The sequence below is a fragment of the Ursus arctos genome, unplaced genomic scaffold (genome assembly GCF_023065955.2).
Source record: "Ursus arctos isolate Adak ecotype North America unplaced genomic scaffold, UrsArc2.0 scaffold_14, whole genome shotgun sequence".
Taxonomy (NCBI): domain Eukaryota; kingdom Metazoa; phylum Chordata; class Mammalia; order Carnivora; family Ursidae; genus Ursus; species Ursus arctos.
Window position 1 is genome coordinate 28,982,032 of NW_026622808.1, and position 15,936 is coordinate 28,997,967.

The window sequence follows — 15,936 nt, forward strand, 5'->3', positions numbered from 1 at the left end:
GTGGCCTGGGACCGTTTACTCCACCCTGGTGAAGCTCATTGTCTCCTCTGAAGTGGGGCTGGTCGTTCTTAAGCCTCAGAAACTCCCAGCGTGGTCTAGTAAGGTTTGTCACAGCGATGATAGGAAGAAGCCTTGGGACTTACGGATGTTCAAGAATGAGGGAGAAGAGGGCAGGTGAATGGCCACAGAGCCCTATGGGAGGCAGGTGGTGACATCAGGGTCAGTTGCCTTCACAGTTGCTGAGTTCCTTATGGTCCAAGCAGCCTAGATGTCAGTGAGAGGGGCCTGCCTGAGGGTGTGGGAGAGGAGGTGGGGAGTGTCTGATGGGTGGAGATGGGAGACATACCAGACGTTTCTAATCCCCTTCCCTGGGTCCCAGGCCGTAAGACTGCTTATTTTTAGAGCTTAAATCTTAAAAATAGCTGTGATGTAAATAACCACTTTGAAAAGCTTTGTTCCAGTCTTAGTAGGACTGAGACCTGGTGACACGCAGTTCCTCAGTGCAGGGCCTTGATAGCTTTCAGAAACAACTTTAACACAACCACACTCTAAAGAAAACAGCCAGTCCAGGCACACAGCATTACCTTCCTTTGAGGCAACTTACAGTGTCCATGGGCAGTGTGGGAAAGAGTGATCTGGGTAGCATATTTTAGGGAGCTCACACCCCAGAAATTGGGATGCTCAGGGGCTGCAGGTCCCTGGAGCCATTGAGTTTGGTGAGAGGGTCTGAGAAGGTCCACAGTGGTGGTTGGAGCAGGGCCATGGCACTCCCTCTGGAGCGGGTGGGAAGGGCAGGCCAGGGGGTGCCCTTCGGAGAGGAAAGAGTTGGTGCTCTGGGCCTGGGTGGAGCCCAGAAGCTTGTGGGACACCTGAACGTGAGGATGGAAGTGGACATGTTGGGAGGAGGGAGAGATGCCTTTGCCTGGAGAATGGAGGTATGGGGTGTGAGATGGACAGGATAGTGTCTTGGCATTGGGAGCCTGGGGCACCCAGCTGACTTTCAAGGGAAGCCTATGCTTGGCCTCCCCATCTGCAGATTCAGGGTGTCTAGGGTGCCCTGGGCAGTGCCATATTCTCTGTGAATTGGGTAAGTGCAGAGCCTGTCCAGTTGCCGCTTTTAAGGCCACAAGAACAGGGTTACCGAATTTTGTTGGCTTATAATTGAATAGATTTTATAGGAAAATTATGGGGTATCTGTGGGGTGAGTCCTTTGAAATTTTTAGTATGCCTCACTTTTCAAAACACAACTTGGGCAGCAAGAGACAGCCATGTGGGCCATGGCATGTCAGGAGGGCTCCATTGAGGAGCCTTTGCTCAGACTAGCACTTGCCATGGGAAGCCCTTTGCTGAAAGCATTGGTATAACCCCCTTTCCGTCTTGGTTATGTGAAAAATATCTTCTCCATTTGCTGTGTTAGAAATTTGAAAATATTTATTCTGTCCTGGATTTAATCATCATATCTCCTTAGACACCTCTGGCCTGAGACAGTTTCTCAGACTTTCTTTTGTTTTTGATGACCTCAGCAGTTTTAAGGAGAACTGGTCAGGTGTGTTCTGGGAAATCGTTAGTTGTGATTTGTCTGGAGTTTTTTTCATGGTTGGCCTGGGGTGATGGGTTTGAGGAGGACCACAGATGTAAAGTACCCTTCCTTCAAGCCTTGTGAATGCTCACACACATGCTTTGCTTCTGGGTGGCTGTCCTGCTTTGGTATGCAGGAGAAGTGTTTTATCTTGTCAGAGAATATTAAAAAGACATGTGCTCAAGGGTTGAAGTTTAATAAAGTCAATAGCATGTACTTCATCCAGGGCTTTGCCTATATCATGGTGTCGTTGAGTACTGGCAGTTTGGCACTACTGTCCTAACTTGGTGAAAAAGGCAGTTATCTCAGCGTTATAACAACGACCTGGCAGAGCCCAGGGCAATGCAGAGGAGCTTAGGTGGGCTGGGAATAGGCTGTCTAGAGTGGGCATAGACAAGGACGTCCATCAGGGCTGTGTGCTTACATCTCAGGCAGCAGTGGTTAATGGCCTGCTGGAGTCAGACAATAGAAGGAAGGGAAGCCTTCAGCATGAGACCTTGTCCCCAGGGACCTCCGACTATAGGGCAGGTGGCCAGATGAGTCAATTCTGAGCTAAATTACAGCTGCAAAGGTGATGGGGCTGTTCTGATTGTGCACATCATGTTCAGTGAGAATGGGGGAAAGAGCTGGGGCTGTCATTTGTGAACTGGGTGCACGTTTAATGCCTTTTACATTTTACAACATCCCCTGGAGGTCAGTGGAATCCCATTCTGCAGATGAAGGAACTGAAGTTCATTGAGGTTTGGTGACTGGGTGGAGCCCTCACAGCTGCAAAGGTACGACTAGCTTCCCATGGTCCTGCTGCACTCAGAGCAGCTGGAGCAGGTCTGGTGGAGGTGAGGGACACCGGAGCTATGCTGGGAGGGCAAGTTGGGATTTGCCAGGCGAAGGTGGGGGAGGATCAAGCAATTTAAAATACAGATTTTTAGGGGCACCTGGGTGGCTCAGTTGTTAAGCGTATGCCTTCCGCTCAGGGCGTGATCCCGGGGTCCTGGGATTGATCCCCACATTAAGCTCCTACACTGGGAGCCTGCTTCTTCCTCTCCCACTCTCCCTGCTCGTGTTCCCTCTCTCGCTGGCTGTGTCTCTCTCTGTCAAATAAATAAATAAAATCTTAAAAAAAAAAAAAAAAAAAAACAGATTTTGGGATGGGGAAGTAAATTTCCAGGCAAAGCAAGCACTTTCCATTTATCACAGAAGTTTGTAGTTGCTGCAAGCTGGAGAGCAATGTTTGTTTCCGGTGTGTAGTTTTCATCTGCACACAGGTGACTTTCTCTTGCTGTGAGTTGGTGAGGGAGCTGGCATCCCAGGAAGTGTGTTTGGGTTCACGTGATGTAGGGAGTCCCTTCATGCTGCAGAGTGCTCCTGGGTTCTCGTTGTGTTCCTCCCTGGAGGAAGGTTGGTCTGGCATGTGGGTGTGGTGACCAGATGGAGGTACACTAGCATTGATGCTGTGGCATTCGGGGTCCCATGCTCCTTTTTCTTTTACTCTCCCAGGCCCCGGACCCTTTAGGAGTCTGGATTCCAGAGTACTGAAACCCCACCCAGCTTTCTTGGGCAGGTGGCAGTCCATGTGTAGCGAGAGTTGTTTCCCAGTCAAGTCCAAGGACTACATCCATGTTTTCACACTGTCATCTCTTTCTCACCTCAGGGACTCGGCATGAGGATGCTGCTGGCTGTCCAGGATCCTAAGAATAAATAAAAGTATTTTCCTCTTTAATCTAGTCCAAAAATGGTATTTGATAACCTGAGTTAGAGGTATCAGAGTTGACAGTCATGTGGAATGCATTCTCTTCCACCCTCTGACTGTTGCTTTTTCTGGGGTGCCATTGAGCCCTCTGTAGGCCATGGGCACCCAGCTGATCTGACTCATGGTGGGGGCCTGGGTCCCAGTCCAGTGCAGGGTACACATGGCAGCCCTCGGTGTCCCAGAGTTGGGCGGGATTACCAAGGGTCCACAGAAGCCTGGGCCTAGTGTGAGCCCAGGTTATCTGCAGGCCATAGGTGTGTGACCTTAAGTCATGCCTTTCTGACTGTTTCCTCACCTGTAGAGTGGAGTGACGATCAGGCAGTTGAGAGGATTATACAGAAGTGTGCATCTTGGTGGTTGTCACAGAGATGGCCCTTGTAAAGGGTCCGTAAATGTCTTGGGTGATTTTTCCAAACCCGTGGTAGGTCAGCCTTTAAGTTCTATGACTGGTCATTTGTAACAAGTGCCCCTTCCCAGATTTCTGAGCAGAGCATACTGAATTGGATTTAGCCTTTCTGGTGTTACCAGATCCTAGCTGGACGTGTTGGCTGCTGGCAGGGTTATGCTTCTGTGACCTCCTTGGGTGGATGCTGGCCCTGAAGGCTGCCCCATTACCATTTGGTGTTGGGGCCTTTATGTGGGGTCACAGCTGGTTTCTCTGGCCCAGGGAGTGCTCTGTTTCACCCATCCTTGCCTTGTCTCTACAGCCCTTGGTAACTCTGCACGCTCCTGAAACTGGCCTCTGTTGTTCAGTTGGAGTGAAGTCCTCTGGGCCTCCCTGGCCAGGCTGTGACTTCCGGGGGCTCCTGTGTTCCTAGAAGGAGCCCCAGCAGGACAGGCTGAATGCTTCCTGGCCTTGCTGACAGCACAGCACTCTCTCCTCTGCTCTGGCCATGTGTCTTGTGACTGCCCTCCTCTGTGCTGGGGGCCCTGGAAGGGGGGATGGGCTCTCAGGGCCAGAGCCTGGCTACAGGAGCTCCTTCTCTTTCTTCTGAGATGTTCAGCAGTAGCTGTGGCAGGGTGCGCCATAATGGATTCCGAGAGTGATAGCTGGACCTGAAGTCTCCAGGAAGAATGATGGCTGGGTTTCAAAAATCTCATCCCCAGCTGCTCACCTCCATGGCCTCTGTGGCCAAGAAGCAAAATGTGTTCTGACTTCCCAGCCCCTACAAAGCAGGCTCTGCGCTTTTCTCTTGATATCCCAGCCAACAGAGTGTCAAGTTACAGGGCTGGGAGAAGTGGTAATGGATGCCAAGAAGGGAGTCCAGGGAGTTGAAGAGGGGCTGGGGCAGGCAGGAAGCAGGTGGGCTCCAGGGCCCTGGGGGTCTGGGGAGGGGACCAGGCATCCGTCGGTGCCTACCGTCCCCTAGGGCAGGCAAGTCTTCAGCTTTGGGGCACAGCCTGTGTCTGTGTGCAGCAGAGCTCCCTTTCTAATCACACCAAGTGTCTCTTAGTGAACAGCTCCCCTTGGGAAAGGGGGCGGTGATGAGGAGTCCTAGTGAGCAGCTCCCATGTCCAGATGGCCATGAAAGATCCCAGAGGTATGTGTAGGGGTCAGTGAAATGTTCCCAGGTGGTAGGACTAACCTGGGAAGTTGTGGTAACCATCTTTCTCTCTTGTAGGACTTTTCTAGAAGTGTTTCTGGAATGGGGATGCTCATTAGATTAAGCATGCAGAATTGCTTTCTGGCTTTGATTCACACCACTCGGTGTAATGCTTGAGGCTGTGGTGGCTTCCAGACCCACAGATGGCCCCCTCCTTTCCTGTGGGACCCTCTGTTCACTTCCTTTCTTTTTTGAGCAGCTCTGGTCTCAGGCCTTTCTGGAGCTGTGCTTCTATATCCTCTCAAGTCTGCATTTGCTGTGGCCATCCGTCATGCACAGAGAACTGCTGGTCCTTTTGGGGGGATTTGAGGTTCAGCAGGGGTGGTTGCTTGGGTAAACTGTTTCTTTCCCACATTCTTTCTCCCTGCTTTGTCCCAGGTAATATCTAGAGTGGGTCTCCTTGCTGGGAACAGTCTGAGAAAGGATATGGAGTAACAGTGGTGTGGGCTAGTTCCCTGGGGCAGAGCTGGGCTGTCAGCCCTGTTGGCTTAGTGGTTTAAAGTGCCGATGTGTTGGTGTAGCATTGTCTGTCCTGTCTGCCGGTCGGATGGTCCTAGCTGGGTGCTGCTTCTTGGGCTCTTACCTTGCAGTCCTTTTTCAACCAGGCTGGATGTCCCTAGTGGCTTTATCACTCATAGGATGACTAGGCCCGTCTCTTTGTGTCTTTGACCCTCTTTCCATACAACTAACTGACATCCTCAGCACAGTGTGAGACCCCACCAGAGCATGCATTCTTAGGGCCCAAGCGGAAACGGCAAGGCTTCTGTGACCTAGCCTCAAAAGCTTGTAGCATTGCTTCCTCTGCATTCCTGTAGTTCACAGAGTGAGCCACAAAACCAGCCCAGGTTCTGGGGACAGGACTGAATGGATGTGTGAACGTGGAGAGGTATGGACGGTCTCATCAGGGTGTAGCGTGGTGGTCTATACATGATTTTGTTGACTGTATTAAGGCTCCTTCTTAATATCCACCAAAGTCCTGACTCACAGGTTAGGAGTTGTGCTTCCAGGACCTATTGCTTGAAAAGACAGACAAGATGACACAGAATGTAGAAATCCCTTTTTTAAGAGAGAGAGGGAGTGCCCGAGCAAGCGGGGATCGGCGGGGGGGGGGGGGGGGGGGGGGTGCAGAAGGGGAGAGAATTTTAAGCAGGCTCCGCACTCAGCGCGGAGCCCAACGTGGGGCTCGGTCTCATGACTCTGAAATCATGACCTGAGGTGAAATCAAGAGTTGGACGCCTAACTGACTGAGCCACCCAGGTGCCCCTTCAAAAATCCTTTTAAGTGAATTTGCACATCCTTTAACAATGTGGCATCTGTACATGTGGAAAAAGCTGACCACATGTATAAGGTCATCAGTCAGTCTCTACAGGCATCACTGGATTCCTCATACAGGCATCACTGGATTCCTCATGAACTCACAGAACCCAACTTGGAACCAGGTGCTGAGGAAGAGGTGGGCACATCCACCAGCCATGTTGCCTGAGCACGCACCGTGCCAGGTCCTGCTTTAGCTGCTCGGACAGAGCAGGTCATAAAACAGATAACATTCCTGCCCTCCCTGGGTTTGAGAATATTCGAGTATTAACCCACAATGGCCGGTTGTCTGCTCTGTGCCAAGTTTGCATTTATGGCAAGCAGCTATTTACTGTTTTAGGAAAGATTGGGGCCTGAACCTCCCTGATGATCTCCTAGGGTGTCCAAGCCTCCTCAGCACTGAGGTTGCACTCACCAGCAATCCTGAGGGGCAGCAGGGCAGGAATTCCTGTCCTGGTGTAGGAGGCACAGAGAGGGAAATGTCCTTTCGTGGGCTCTTCACTTACAAGAGGCAGACCCAAGTGAAATTCAGACGGCTTTTTGGGGGAGGCCCCTAGTGTGCAGGCCTGGTTCATAGTGCCTACTTATGTGAGCTTTCATGAGGATAGCCACAGGCCTTGGAGTAGGCCCTGTGGCCTGTCCCCCACTCCCAGCCAGTGTGGCACTAGGGGAAGATTCCTGCCCCTCTGGCTCTGGAGAGGTGGGGGGCATCACCCCCTTTCCTGGAGGTGTGGTGTCTCATCAGGGCTAGACCCCTCTCATCCATTGCTTATTGGGTCACCCTGGGAATATCCTGGCCCTTATTGGAAGCTGTGGTGCCTGGGCCTCATGGAGACAGGCTCTGAGTGGGACTGTGGGGCCCTGGCTCCTGTGCCTCCAGGTTGGCCTCCAGCCCCAGCTTAGGTGGGGGAACCTGCCTGACAAACAGGTAATGACAGTGTCACCCTGCAAGGCTGTGGGGTAGTGAGTTGACCCAGTAGAAAGGTAAAGATACTTTATTTGGACTAGTTTGCTGGAGTGAGGGTGAATAAGCTGGTTGCTGGCAGGGAAGCCTCTGCTCAGGCCTATGCTGCCCTTCGTGGAACCCCAGAATTCTGCCCTGAGCTCCCCACCCCCATGATGGATAGTACTGGGCATAGCTAAGAAGGCTTCCTCAGGCATGCATGCTGTGGGGGGTGTTCTCCATGAGTGCACTAGGGGAGTGCTGGTCATGCTCCCAGGGCCGGCGCGTTGGAGGACTGGGCCAGGCAAGGACCTTTCTGAGGGCACATGGTTTTAAAGTTGTGTCTTGAAGTGTGAGTTGGGGCTCACATGGGGGCCTCGGGAGTGGTGGGGGAACATTCCATGGAGGGACCCATAGTGAAGGCAGGAGGAACCCAGGCAGGATGTATCTGTGGGTAGGAGCCTGGGGTACAGGGGCTGGGAGCTGAAAAAAACCAGTTGATCCATTTGGCCTGGGGGGTGTGAATGGGCTCCAATGGAGGAACACACTAAGGTAGCGTTTGGTGGAACCAAGGTGAAGTGGGTGAGGCTGGTGCTAGGTCTAGCAGTGGTCCCCATCCCACCCTTAATCACTGCTAGTAAGTAGTTACTTGTCTCTTCCCATCCAGCCAGGCCCAAAAGATAAGGGGAAGAGAGAGGGCTCTGGCAGGGAATAGTTGTGGCTGGCCATACCTGTCTCCTCAGGCTGGCCCCTGAGGTGGAATTTGTTGTCCTGAGGCCTCTTTGGGCCTCCAGTCCTCTTTGGCTTCCCTAGCATGTGCAAGAATCTTGGGGATCAGGGCACCTGGGTGGCTGGGTCAGTTGAGCATCTGCCTTCGGCTCGGGTCATGATTTTGGGATCCTGGATCAGGCCCCACATTAGGCTCCCTGTTCAGGGGAGAGTCTGCTTCTCCCTCTCCCTCTGCCCCTGCCCGCACTGCTTGTGTTCTCTCTCTGTCAAATAAATAAATAAAATCTTAGGAAAAGAATCTTGGGGATCTTGTGAAATACAGTCTTTGATGGAGCAGGTCTTTGGGGTAGCAAGATGCTGCATTTCTTTGCGCTCCAGTGAAGTTTTCCCGCTGTTCAGTGAGCCAAGGGAAGTGGTGGTCCATTCCCACCTGTGGATATGCCCTTACTTGCCCCTCCCCTCCTGGTTTGGGGGTCTGTCCCTCCTGATGGATCCTGAGAACAGAACTGCCTTTTATCCAGGGATTTATCCCTGTTGCTTAGCACAGCACCTGCTTTCTTAGTGGGTTTTCAGCAAATACAAGTGAGTGAGTGAATGAACAAATGTGGATGAAGTGTCCCTTTCCTATACATCAGGCAAGCCCTTTCAGAGAACAGCAAAGGTCAGAGCTGCCAAGGACGATTTCTGTTTTCTTGATGAGACCGATTCCCCTGGAATGGGCTGGGAGGACACTAAATTTTAACTTTGCACAGAATGCTGATTGGTGAGTGGTTGGGATGGTAGCCTGGTGCTGTGGACATGGGATCTGTCATTGAGTTAAGATTATATAATCCCTCCCTTCCCTCTAGGAAACTTGATGGAAGTTCCAAGCAGGTAAAAAAACTTTTGTATTTGGTTAGCCAGGGCTGGCATACAGGGGAAGAGGTGATGAGACCATTTTTGTTGATAATAGCATAGTCTGCTTCCAGGGGTGTTCATAGGTCACATAAAAATCTCTTTTGATCATAATATTTTACATAAGAGTTCCCAAGATGGGGGGCGCCTGGGTGGCACAGCGGTTAAGCGTCTGCCTTCGGCTCAGGGCGTGATCCTGGCGTTGTGGGATCGAGCCCCACATCAGGCTCCTCTGCTATGAGCCTGCTTCTTCCTCTCCCACTCCCCCTGCTTGTGTTCCCTCTCTCACTGGCTGTCTCTATCTCTGTTGAATAAATAAAATCTTTAAAAAAAAAAAAAAAAAAAGAGTTCCCAAGATGGGCAGGATGGGCTTATTGGATTGCTCTGAAAGCATGTAGCTTCCAAATAAACTTGGTGCCCTCATGCCCCCCATGGACTGTAAGCAGGAAAGCAGTGTACCTGGCCACAATGCTCTCCCCCACCCCCACCCCCACCCCCACCCCCGCCCGGCATGTTGGGCTAGATTTCCTCTGCTTTTGTTCTTCTGCCTAAATGCTTTTATAATTTAGAACAATTTTTTTTTTTTAAAGAATGCCCATAGTAATTTTTAGCCTGTGTCAAAAGGGGTGTTCTTTCTCCTGAATTGGAAGAACTCTCTGAGAAAGTACTGAGAAGACCTTTGAAGCACCTTTACTTTAAAAATTGAGCGTAGGAAAGTTTTCCATGTTGTCAGCTAGAGGGACTGGTGGCCCTGGCCCCTGTAATACACCAACAGTTCCTCGTGGACTGGTGCCACATAGGAAGTGCCTGCAGCTGGGCAGCCCAGGGTGAGCTGGGTGCCTCCATTTTCTGACAGCACCTGAACCCTACCTCACTTCTCAAAATGAAGGCTGCGTGTCACAAACCGGTTAGAACTGGCTGTTGCCATGGTTTTCATGTTGGAAGGCACAGTTAAAGGGTCACATGACCAAGGAGGGAAATGCCTTTGTCACGTGACTTTTTGGTGGCTGATTAGCATACAGGAAGTTCACTCCCTGCTGGCTGCTGGGATGCTGAGTGATCATTGATGGGGGTGGGGGTGATGTCATCTCTTGGTTGAGTTATTGATTACTCTCAGGCCAAGATGAGACCTGGGAGTCCTGTGGTCAGAGTGGCCATCTCAGGAAGCTTCAGCCTCCAGATGGTCTCGGTCCCTCAGCCTGCCCTCTTCCCTCAGGCAAATTTGAGTTTTGTTAGACCTCTCAACCTTAAGAAAAAGTACATGCCCTCAGTAAGATCATAAAAAGTGATTACCAGTGTCTCAGTGCACTCTTGCTCAGGAAGTGCCTGCAGTCTGCAATTCTAGACTTGGTTCTGCCTGGGCTGCTGCTCTATCTGCATGCAGCCACCTGGGAGCCCACCTGGGCTGGGACCAGTGGCTACAGCTCCCGTGCTGGGGCCTTGCACTGCCCCTCAATATCTGTGTCTGCATCCAGAGAACCTGGATGGAATTGGAGCCCTGAGGTCACCTTGAAAGTTGATCTTGTGCAGAGTGGGCAGTCAGCAGGGAGACATACAGAATGAGTGGTGGTTCCCAAATTGCATTGGTCTTTGGTTTGGTGAGGCCTGAATGTCACGTCCTGGGTTACTTTATAAACAGCCAACCAGTTTCTGGACTTGAGAATGTGGGTTAATCACCCCAGTGAGGAGACTGTATACATTGAAATGGCACCTTTTGGTCCTCTCACCTGATCTCTCCTGAGAGTTCGGCCAGTAGCTGCACTGGTTCAATCAAATCACGTTTAGGAGTATTGAAGTGTAACCACTATGTGCTTCTTTAGGAGGGATGGAAAAGCCCTGGTTGCGGGGAAGAGTCCAGGGGCAAACATGAACCCTCAGCATTTGGTCCTCTCTGCCCATCCTTCCCTAAAGACAGAGCTCATTCCAGGACTGGAAAAGGCAGTTCAGTGGGATCTTAAAACTAGTTCTCCATCTATAACTCTGTCCTTGCTGTGCTGGGGTCTAGCAGGAGGAGTGGGACAACCAGACCTATTTCTCCTGATTAACTTTATCGAGTTTGTTCACTGGGTCACAGTGCCACCTAGTGGGTTTGTTTGGTCCTCTGCTGGTTTTCGTACTGATGAAAAGGATCCATTCTAACCCTTCAACACAAGTGGAGGCCAGATCTTGAGGGAAAGTTTACATTGGGCCCTCAGCAAACAGGTGCTTGGTTGGGCAAAGCAGTGTCTCTGGGACCTTGTGTGTGGGGTCAGCGACACAGTAGAAGCTCAGCATCACACTGTCACACTAACACACAGGAGCCCTGACAACAGGCCAAGAAAGACCCTGCCTCAGCCCCAGGATCCTGGGGGTTTTGTTGTTGTTTTAAGATTGTTTATTTTGAGAGAGAGCACGCACGCACGTGCGTGCCTGCACGAACAGGGAGAGGGGCAGAGGGAGAGAATCTCCAGCAGACTCTGCACTGAGCACGGAGCCCTACACAGGGTTCGATCTCATCACCCTGAGATCACGACCTGAGCTGAAATCAAGAGTCGGCACTTACCTGACTGAGCCACCCAGGCACCCCTCAGGCTGAGCATTTTTATCGGCCACTGAACCACATGGTAGAGAAGAGAGCTGTGGTGTTTTCCAAAATGGCCATGTCACCCTTGAATACAGGTGTCCTCAGCCCTGGGTGCAGAGAAGTGGGCACCAAGAATAGACCTGGTGGGGCTAGCTGTCGGTTTGGGTGCCTCGTGGTGAGTACAGTGAGAGAAGTCAGTTTGGGTGTGTGGTAGGGAGGAAGCCCAAGGAGAGAGGCTGGGGAGAGTGAGTGGGGCAGCCGTGCTCTCCACCTCCTTGCTGTGATTGTGTCTAAATCTGGGCATCTGTGGTGCGTGGGTGCCGGGCTCTGGGGAATGGTGTCTGGCAGAGCGTCCAGGCAGTCTGGTAACAACCTGTTTTCCCTGCTCCACAGTGACATGAAGTCTGAGAGGAGAGCCCCCTCTCCTGATGTGATTGTGCTCTCTGACAATGAGCAGCCTGCAAGCCCAAGGGTGAACGGGCTGACGAAGGAGGCTTTGAAGGAGACCAGTACCGAGGCCCTCATGGTGAGCCTTGTCCCCATGTTGGGGGGTGACCCTGCCTGACAATATCCCCAAATGGTGTTGGTGATGGTGGGGCCTGTGCTCCCTGGCTGTGGCTCTCCCCTTCGACTCTTGTTTTCTTGCCCTTGCAGAAAAGCAGTCCTGAAGAACGAGAAAGGATGATTAAGCAACTGAAAGAAGAGTTAAGATTAGAAGAAGCAAAACTTGTTTTACTAAAAAAGTTGCGGCAGAGTCAAATACAAAAGGAAACTACCACCCAGAAGGTGTGTGTGTGTGTCCATTCTCTCCTCAAGAGTCAGCAGGAGCCAATTAAAACAGGGAATGGAAATCCACACTCATTACCTTGGCCCACCTCAGTGCCAGGAACAGGAGTAAGGGTCAAGGTCTGAAATGGAAATTTGAATTATAGATTTTGGGAAAAGGAAGTCACAGTAAGAGGATATTACAGTGTGTTTTGGTTTAGAATATTCTCGATCTGAGTATGTAAAACTCCTTATAGATGAGAAGCATCAAGAAAACAGAGAACAGATGTCTTAGAAACTGCTGGAAGTTCTGGGTTCTTAAGAGCTCTTTCCCAGACCCATTTATAGAGAGGCCTCCTACCCTGTGGGTGGGCCATACTGGCCATCTGGGGCTACCATAGTTTGGTGGACAGATTCCCTAATGCTGCAGGGGCATGCCACAGTGCGGCCCAGGCCCCAGAGTCTCTGTCCTGGGCCTCCTCCTGCTATCTCCCCTGATGTCCGAGGCTCTTTTTGCTGCTTCTAAATGCAGGTCACCACCTAGGCCAATGTCAGGTTTGTTTTGTTGGGTTTTTTTAAGCTACCCTTCCTTTTACTTGAACCACTATCTCAGTAAAGCAGAAAGTAAATGTATCATGGGCAATATTGAGCTGACAGAGTATATAGAACACAGTTTCTCTTAAGGGAACAGGACAGGAGAATACTCATTGGTCTCACTTAGGGCTTTGCTTCAGCTCCCACTTGAACACAGTAAGTAGACAGAGCCTGCCTATTACTTGTTTCCTTTCCAATTATTTAAGACTCAGTGTAGTGAACCAAGTCTGTCCCTAATCTAGTGGAATATGTTAGTTTAAGAAGTGCTTGGACTCAGTGTTTTCTCACCGAGGTTGGGATTAAGCTATTCAGGCCTGGGGTGCTTTGCCTCAGCCACCACTACCAGCCCTTCACATCCCCTGGAAGGCAAAACCTGCTCTTGAACCACAATGTGATGTCAGTTATCCCCAGGGGTGCGGGGTGTTGGAAAGTCTCTTCTCTGCCCATTTCAAGTGTGTCAATGCCTACTACAGACTTGAGCAGGCTGGAAGCAGAACCTAGAGCCTGGTGCCTTTGGAAGAAGAAGAGAACTAATCTTCCTCTGTCTGGATTGTGTGTAAGGGGAGTGGGGCTGACAACCTGCTCATCTCTTGCATGTCCTGCTCTCTTACAGCCTGCAGGCTCTGCTGGGAGTGCTGTGACCACCCCTCCCCCGCTCGTGCGGGGCACCCAGAACATTCCTTCTGGCAAGCCATCCCTTCAGGTCAGTGTTCCCACTGTGTTAGGCTCCTGAGCAGTCCTGATCCAGTTCCTGTGATTAGATTGGAGTGAGGCCCAAACTTAGGCCACTGTTGACATCATGAACAAACCATGCCAGTGCTGAGAGGGCTCCTCTTATGACTGCTCCTAGCAAAATCGGAGAGAGAACCAAGATTTAAGCAGACCAAGTTTCTTTTGTTTCGACACTCCCAAGTTTGTGGGACCCAAGAGGATCTCCTGCCCACAGGGTGAGATGGGCAGAGCTCCCACTCCCAGACACAAGACTAAGGTCTGAACAGGGGCCCACCTTCCCTCAAACAGGCCTGTGCCCCCAGCTCAGACCAGCAAGAAAGTGATACCCAGCCCAGGTTAGCTGGACTTCTGCTATGGTGGGGGTTGTGAGGGTGAAAATGTGCTACCTTGTTGGTGCAGTTCACTCCTAAGTGAGCCCAGTCTGCATGGCTGTTGTTGTAATCCATGTTCCTTGTTCTTTTGTGCTTAGAATAAATAGGCATTTTAGTGTCCTCCCTACCTTAAACAAGTGTGTACTTTCACAAAACAGCAAACCTGTTTAAAAAAAAAAAAAAAACATATAAAATCTGGGGTTTGGTGCTATTGACAGACCTCTTCAACAAGAATGCCTGGCAGTGTCATCCCACCACCCCTGGTTCGCGGCGGGCAGCAGGTGTCCTCGAAGCTGGGGCCACAGGCGAGCTCACAGGTCGTCATGCCCCCACTCGTCAGGGGGGCTCAGGTGAGCAGGGTATGCTTGTGGGGTGTAAGAATGTGTCCAGGCTATTCCAATCAGCCACCTTACAAGAACAGCCCTTTTTAGTCATCAGGTTGGGCATTATGGGGCCCAACCCTTCCCCTCCTCCATTCTTCCTCTCATCATCTTTTTATTTTTTTATTTAAATTTTTTATTAATCTTTTTTAGAGGGTGGGAGGGGTTATCCATACAATGGGATGTTTTTCAGTCTTTGAAAAGGTGGTGTCTTTTTGTTGTTTTTTGGTTTTGTTTTGTTTTTGTTTTTGAGAAAGAGTGCAGTGGGGGGTGGGGGGCAGATGGAGAGGGAGAGAGAGAATCCTAGGCAGGCTCCATGCCCAGTGTAAAGCCCGACATGGGGCTCAGTCTCACAACTCTGAGATCATCACCTGAGCCGAAATCAAGAGTTGGACACTTAACCAACTGAGCCACCCAGGCGCTCTGTCTCTCTCATCATTTTGTCCCCTATCCCACCCCACAGCAAATCCACAACATCAGACAACATTCCAGCACGGGGCCGCCGCCACTCCTCTTGGCCCCCCGGGCGTCTGTGCCCAGTGTGCAAATTCAGGGACAGAGGATCATCCAGCAGGGCCTCATCCGCGTCGCCAACGTCCCCAACACCAGTCTGCTTGTCAACATCCCACAGGTGAGGCCTGTGCTGACCTAACCTAACCCTCCCCCCCCCCCATACTCATATCAAGGGCCCCCGGGTCCTACAGCTTAGTCTGGTCGCTGGAGTAGTATGGTGTGACCTGCCTGCTCCCTCAGAGCCAGGCAAGGTCTTGGATGCTCCATGGGGGTTTGGACTAGAGCTTCTCCGGGCCTGTCACAATATAAAAGTCATGGGCTGGAGTCCTGTGTTAAGAACTATGGTCTAGCAGAGGTGAGTAGGTATTGGGGGAGTGCAGACCCGAGCCGAAGGGTCGGGGGGAGGCTTCAGGTGGCATGTGGGACCCAGCATGTTTTGGAGGGATGGATAAGGCCAGGTAAAGCATCCGATGGGCCTGGAGATGGCTGGAATGGGCGGGGGGGCATCAGAGCCTTACCCACCCTCCTCCCTGTATGTGTGAGCACATGAGGGGAGCATGTCTGCAAATGTCCTCACAGCACCAGCACATCTATTCTTAGCCACGAGTCGTTTCACCTCTGTACAGAGCCTCTGAGATGGGGTGGGCCTGTTCCACCCAGCAAAGCCAGGAAGATGGGACCAGGGTGGGTGGGCAGGCTAGAAGCAAGAGCTTTATTGACAGATAAAATTATTGGGTCTGCAGGGGCTTTTGCTGATGGGTGTATTAGCTTCTCTTCCTCCTCTGGCGTGGTGCATCTTTGTCTTCCTTTCTCAGATAAGAACCTGACCAGCAGGGTTCTGGGCAGCATCTCTGCCTTCTCTAAAGTCAGGCCAGGCCAAGGTGCTGTGATGGCTGGTGTGTCCTCTATGTTGGGAGACCTGTTCAGCTCTGGAAGACCCTCTGTGAGGGTGGGGGTCTTGGGAAACCGTTCTGGGCTCCCTGAGTCCTATGATGTGTTGTGTGCAAGTTGTCAGGTGTATGTATTTTCCCGGGGGTGGTATATGCTGCTTTCCTTTGATTTTCAGGAGGGTCCTCAACGCCACAAAATGAAGGGCACTGGTGTGATCAGCTCTGGGTTTTGAGGAAAGCACCTGACATGGTTGGGGGCTGGGTGAACTAGAGCAAGGAGACAGTGGAGCATTGGCCACTGGGGTCCAGATAAAG

At 51.4% G+C, this 15,936-nt stretch overlaps 1 protein-coding gene across 9 annotated transcripts in view; it reads left to right on the plus strand.

The window, feature by feature from the left end:
* The window catches only part of GATAD2A (GATA zinc finger domain containing 2A), a 99,881-nt gene that overhangs the window by 72,941 nt on the left and 11,004 nt on the right, over positions 1 to 15,936 (plus strand). For all 9 annotated transcript variants that reach the window (XM_026500609.4, XM_044384786.3, XM_057311663.1 and 6 more), the window contains 5 exons: positions 11,770 to 11,902; positions 12,031 to 12,162; positions 13,349 to 13,438; positions 14,057 to 14,188; positions 14,682 to 14,849. In XM_026500609.4, coding sequence (XP_026356394.1) covers positions 11,770 to 11,902; positions 12,031 to 12,162; positions 13,349 to 13,438; positions 14,057 to 14,188; positions 14,682 to 14,849 — 655 coding nt within the window. The remainder of the gene's footprint in view (positions 1 to 11,769; positions 11,903 to 12,030; positions 12,163 to 13,348; positions 13,439 to 14,056; positions 14,189 to 14,681; positions 14,850 to 15,936) is intronic.